Below are 4,113 nucleotides of genomic sequence, written 5' to 3'. Positions count from 1 at the left end.
TCTTCCAGACATGAGTAACCCTTCCTCCCCGCTGGAACAGCTCAGTAAGATGTGTCGTGCAGCGCATTTCCGTGCCTCTTATTTATACTTGTGTCTCAACAACAAAGCCCGAGTTTGGGGCTCTCATTCCATCTCTGTGAAAGAGTAAAACTATTTTTTGATGAGACCCTTTCAGTTCCAGGTTTCGGTAGCAATTTAAGTGGGAACTTTGCTATACAGATTCTCTCTTCTGTTTGTTTTGGTTTTTTTTTAATAACCATTTTAAAGAGGCCTCCTGGAGATCTGACAAGCACTGCTCCACTGAAAATGAATATACTTGGTTCTGCAGAAGAGCAGAGGTACAAATTAAAAGATACTCAACAGAGCATCGCTGCCAAAGTCTGTTTGCATAAAGGAAGTTAAATGCATGGAAATGTCTGAAAGAGGAGGCCCTTAGTAACGCCAGCTGTGCAAATAATTTATTAGGAAAAAACAATAAAGGTTTTAGATGTGGCCCGAGAATGAAACACAATGAATTAAACCACAAAATGAATAAAGTACCCTCCTGCACCCTGCTTCTTGACCCTGCTCTTACTCTGCTCGCTCGTCCCTGCACGAACAACTGTCCTTTCCGACCTAATAAACAGTTCTGCACATTAATTACTTTGCCTGATGTAAATCTTAACAATTGAAATGAAAATTACCATGTTCACAGTGTGCAAGCGCACCACTAACAGTTGAAGTAATCTGCCTTTTCTTCCCTACTTGTGACTTCAAGGGTAGCTGACAGACCGCGCTCAACAGGCGGCAGGGAAAAAAGGGTTTGCCCAGATTTAGAAGCCAAAACACGAAACAAAACAGAAGTATAAACAACAAGAAAAAAGGAGGCTCCAGGAGACAGAGACAGTGGAGTGTTCAGGAACACTCTGAGCTGTCGTTACATTTGGGAAGTCCAGCTTCTGTCCTTCGAAACACTGAGGCAGGCAGAAAACAAGCTGTCCTTGCTTATTGTCGTTACAGTTCATCGTGGCTAATTGTTTTGGAACACAGAGCGTGTTTACTCCCAATGTGCAAAACTTCGGCGACTGAACTACTTCTTGTATCTTTTTTTATACATACTGACCTCTGTAGCCCAGAATAATGCTCATCAACCGACACGTCCGGTTCTGAACAAGCCTGAAGGAAGATCCTGCTTTCACCCCAAACCTCAAGCATTTTGCAATTTGTCTCAAAGGGTTCGTTTTTGTAACTCGGAAAAAAAGGCTTGTCAACATGTTTGGTTTTGACAAAAAGTAAGCTAAACCTAGTGGGCGGGTCTGATCTTGATTAATTTTGGCATTTGAACTTAAATCTCACAATGAAACTGAAAGGGTATGAACTCCCGTGGATGGAGAGTGCAAAAGGAGTCTAAGCGAGCCCTGAAAAACACATCCAGGGAGTTTCACTTGGCTCTAGTTTTCTGGCTTGGCATGTTGTAAGGCAGAAAACCCAGATGAAGAGTCTATCCCAGCTCATTTCCTTCTCCAATAAACTGCTGATTTTGGTACAAAGACCAAAGGCGAGGCCGTCCCTTCTGCCATCGAGGTGGATGGGCTGAAGGAATGAAGCGTTCCACCAGTAGCCATCAGACCCTCTGCAGTTTCCTCGCTCAACATTGCAGTGGAAATAGGAAGTTACTGAGGCTCGAAAACATCACCTTTCTGGGTGTGGAGACACAGAGGTGAAACAAAGAATAAGGCTGATACTAGAGACAGATTTCTGCCAAAAATAATCAGATCTGAAATCCTCCTGCAGTTCAGGACCTGATGGACGTCCAGGATTTCAGCTGTACTCGCCACGGCGCGAGGCAGCCAGCACGAGCCTGAAATCCGATCAGAATCTCTTCAGCGTTCAGGTGTGATTGGATCCAGAACTCACATTCTGGCCATCATAAGCAGCACGATTTGCAATATGGCAGCGCCTGGGATCCCTTGTGCAAGATTTCGTACAAACTCCTAACAAAAAAAAGAGACTCTATTTATGTTCCATCACATTCCGCAATCAGCGATTCTGGCTCGAGGAGCTAACGAGCTCTGCTTACATGCTATAAACCGAGTTTTTCTTTACTCCCAGATTTTTTTGCATTCTTGGCAGATGATATTAAATGGTGTTTTTTCTTTACAGAAATCGCCACTTGAAGGAAAATAATCAGCATCTCTTTTTTTCCCCGTGTCTTCTCATCTCTAAACACACAGAATGAAGAGGTCACTGCGGCCTCTTTAAACTACTAGTGAAAAAGACTAAGTTGGTCAGGAATTTTTCTTTGCCTCTGCTTAAAACAAAAAAAAATTAACAACTCTTCTATTTTTTGCCTACATTTCTTTAAAATTCTTGGAGTTTTTGGCAGTTTTCATTTTGTAGTTGAACTTTTTAAAATAAAAATACATCTCCTGCGAATTTTTCATTGCTAGTAATAGTCAAAAAAATCACTTGTCTGTGAAAACATGTTTTGATGGAAAGTTTTAAACAACTCTATAAACTCCTGTGGAATTTTAACTTCATTTGTAAACGAGGAAACTGATGCAAGTGCCCAAGTAATGACCCATGAGCTGCCAAACCTAAGGATGTCACCTTCCCACTACAAGTCTGCAAGAAAATCACGCACCCCTCGATGAGCTAAAATCCTCTTTGTACCCGGGATGTGACGCAGGGAGGTACAACAATGACAACAAGCAGGGACAGCATTTACAAGGGTGCTCCTGGTTTTCACCAAGGCTCTGGCTCGCAGAGCACACAAGCACTTTCTCCAGCACTCTCCTGAGTCAAGATCACAAAGTTTTACCAAGGTGAGCCACAGGAAAAATGGCTCATCCGAGGTCACCCAGCAGACCAGCCCACCCGCGGGACTGTCACCCTGGTCCCCCTGCCACCCCCCTGTGCTGCCTCACTCTCAGCTGCACCAGAGTCAGCTCTGACATAGCTCTTCTCAGCGTTCCTGCCGTGTCACCCTCCACACCGCACAGAGATGCTGCATCTAGGATGTAAAAGGCTTGAGCATCGTGTTTACATTTTGGTGAGGGCTGAGTTACAGGCGAAATATTTTTTAAACACAGCTCTTAAGCAGTTGGGGTATGAAGGCTGGGGGGCTGCGTCTGCCGATCCCTTCACCAGTGACACACTTCACCTCCTTCTGTGTTTTTATTAGCTGGTGTTCACAATACATCAGCGACAGCTATGATGAAACCAGTGGCAGATTTCACTGCAAAGCAGCTGGGTCATCGTCCCACGGGTCTTGTTGCTTTGCTGCGTGAGATCTTAAAGTGACCATCACTATTTTGGCTTCTTTTTTAAAAGAAGCTGAAAGGGAGGACATGAGAGTGTTAAAAGGCAAAAAGAGATGGGAAGAGATAGGGAATGGAGAGAAAATGAGGAGACTGCTTGTGTACCACGTACGGAGCTACTTTGAAAAATTCTGAGGCATCTAAGTATCACAAACACGATCCCTGCTGTGGGCAGCTGTATGTGCGAGTGCTTTGCCCGAGGGTGTCAAATCAAATATCCACCGCTGGTTGGTACAGTACATCACTTCCCCTTGGGGATTCGGAGTGGAGAAAGAGGAAAAAAGGGGGAAGGAAGAAAGGTTTAAACAGACCAAATGGAGAAAAACTTTAGCAATATCTGATATGGCTTATCATATACTGCCATCATATTTATTACGAACAATGCAGGAGAGAGGAGGAGAAAAAAGCAGAGAGGTTAATGCTGAGTCTTGTAAGACTTACCTGGAACCGTCTCATATCTCTTGGGTTTCCTGCCGTTTTCAAGCAATTCTGATTGCACTTGAGAAAAAATTTTAAGAAGAATCTGGAAAAATAAAGAACCATGTCACTTCTGTGAGCCAAAACAAAACATGTGCCGTTACAGCCTGTTTTAAAACACCCATCGCAGTGACTTACATGATGGTGCATCAGTTGACCAGGACTGTAAGAACTTACCAAAACAGAACAAACCAAACCAAACCCTAACAAAAAGAAGTTAAAAGCAATCAGGTACCACACAACCAGCGTGACAGCAACCCTCTGAGCCGGGCTGCTGGCTGCTGGCAGGCAACACATCTACCCCGGCTGATGCCCGTGTCCTCACTGCCTGTTTGAC

At 44.1% G+C, this 4,113-nt stretch overlaps 1 protein-coding gene across 1 annotated transcript in view; it reads right to left on the bottom strand.

The window, feature by feature from the left end:
• EBF2 (early B-cell factor 2) overlaps positions 1 to 3,819 on the bottom strand; it is a 30,644-nt gene extending 26,825 nt beyond the window's left edge. Inside the window, exon 1 of the mRNA XM_010132076.1 lies at positions 3,741 to 3,819. Coding sequence (XP_010130378.1) covers positions 3,741 to 3,755 — 15 coding nt within the window. The 5' untranslated portion in view covers positions 3,756 to 3,819. The remainder of the gene's footprint in view (positions 1 to 3,740) is intronic.
• Between the last annotated feature and the right edge of the window lie 294 nt (positions 3,820 to 4,113).

This window comes from Buceros rhinoceros, unplaced genomic scaffold, assembly GCF_000710305.1.
Source record: "Buceros rhinoceros silvestris isolate BGI_N320 unplaced genomic scaffold, ASM71030v1 scaffold17212, whole genome shotgun sequence".
Classification (NCBI taxonomy): domain Eukaryota; kingdom Metazoa; phylum Chordata; class Aves; order Bucerotiformes; family Bucerotidae; genus Buceros; species Buceros rhinoceros.
The sequence above is the reverse complement of the archived record's forward strand: the minus strand, read 5'-3'. Positions and strand labels throughout refer to the sequence as shown.